Genomic DNA, 953 nt, shown 5'->3' on the forward strand with positions numbered 1-953 from the left:
TGCGGCGTGGGTGGTGTGGGATTCGCAAAGAAAAAAAGCTTTGTCTTAGGTATTTTAAAACATACAGAAAGATTTAGGGAACAAAAGCCTTGGCACACAAACTTTCTATTTTGACAATTAGGAATCATAAACTAACACAGAATATTCTAAGAAGTGAAGTCTCTAATGCTAGATTTATAGACCGTGAACCTGCTTTTGCACCCAGTAACAAAAGTAAAGCCATAAAGAGCATTAGGTAATGACAAATTCAACCCCTTCAGCTTTTGCTCCAGTGTTTGACTAGGCTTAATCACATCCCTCTAATACTACTAAATCAGAACCACCTCAGTTCTATTGTAAAGATTTGACAGACGTTTTAGGGAGCCCAGAAACAGTTACATGGTACTCATACTTACTTGAATCCTCCCATCTGAGAAGGTGCAACTTCCAAGCAGAATAGTACAGAAATCCCAGTACCAGAAAGAGGCAGAGAGCTAGCAGCAGGTTACGCATAAACACCAACAGTCCCATCTTCACATTAAATCTTCTCTTCTACATGACCTGAGGAAGAAAAACATGTTGAGGTTGGAGCCACCTTCCCCTACAATCACCCTTCAGACAATTCCATATCCACAATAAAGCACAGATCCAAAACCGTGCTCTCCACAAGGTAAAACACACCAGTTACTGAAACCACACCAGTGAAAGAGGCAGGAGGGCACTGCCGTGCTATGACAGGGCAGAAGCCCAACTCCCTGGCTGCACTTACAGCCCACTTCAGATAACCAGCCCCAGAGCGGCCGCAGCCGGCGAGGCCTGGCGAACACCGCGGTCCTCCCCGGCACAGGGAAGCCCAGGGGGCCGCAAAGCAAACCCACTGCGCCCAGGGGCTCCCGGGGTGCCGGGGTGTCCCACGGACAGCGGGCATGCCGCGCTAAGGAGACACGCTGCCCTGAAGGCGGGGAGGGTGCCGA

General features: G+C 48.9%; 1 protein-coding gene across 1 annotated transcript in view; it reads right to left on the reverse strand.

Moving 5' to 3' along the window:
- Positions 1-510, reverse strand: part of LOC104498048 (CMP-N-acetylneuraminate-beta-1,4-galactoside alpha-2,3-sialyltransferase-like) — a gene marked incomplete at its 3' end in the record, with an annotated part of 107,417 nt that extends 106,907 nt beyond the window's left edge. The window contains exon 1 of the mRNA XM_010141372.1: positions 396-510. Coding sequence (XP_010139674.1) covers positions 396-510 — 115 coding nt within the window. The remainder of the gene's footprint in view (positions 1-395) is intronic.
- Positions 511-953: the final 443 nt, after the last annotated feature.

This window comes from Buceros rhinoceros, unplaced genomic scaffold, assembly GCF_000710305.1.
Source record: "Buceros rhinoceros silvestris isolate BGI_N320 unplaced genomic scaffold, ASM71030v1 scaffold40648, whole genome shotgun sequence".
Lineage (NCBI taxonomy): Eukaryota > Metazoa > Chordata > Aves > Bucerotiformes > Bucerotidae > Buceros > Buceros rhinoceros.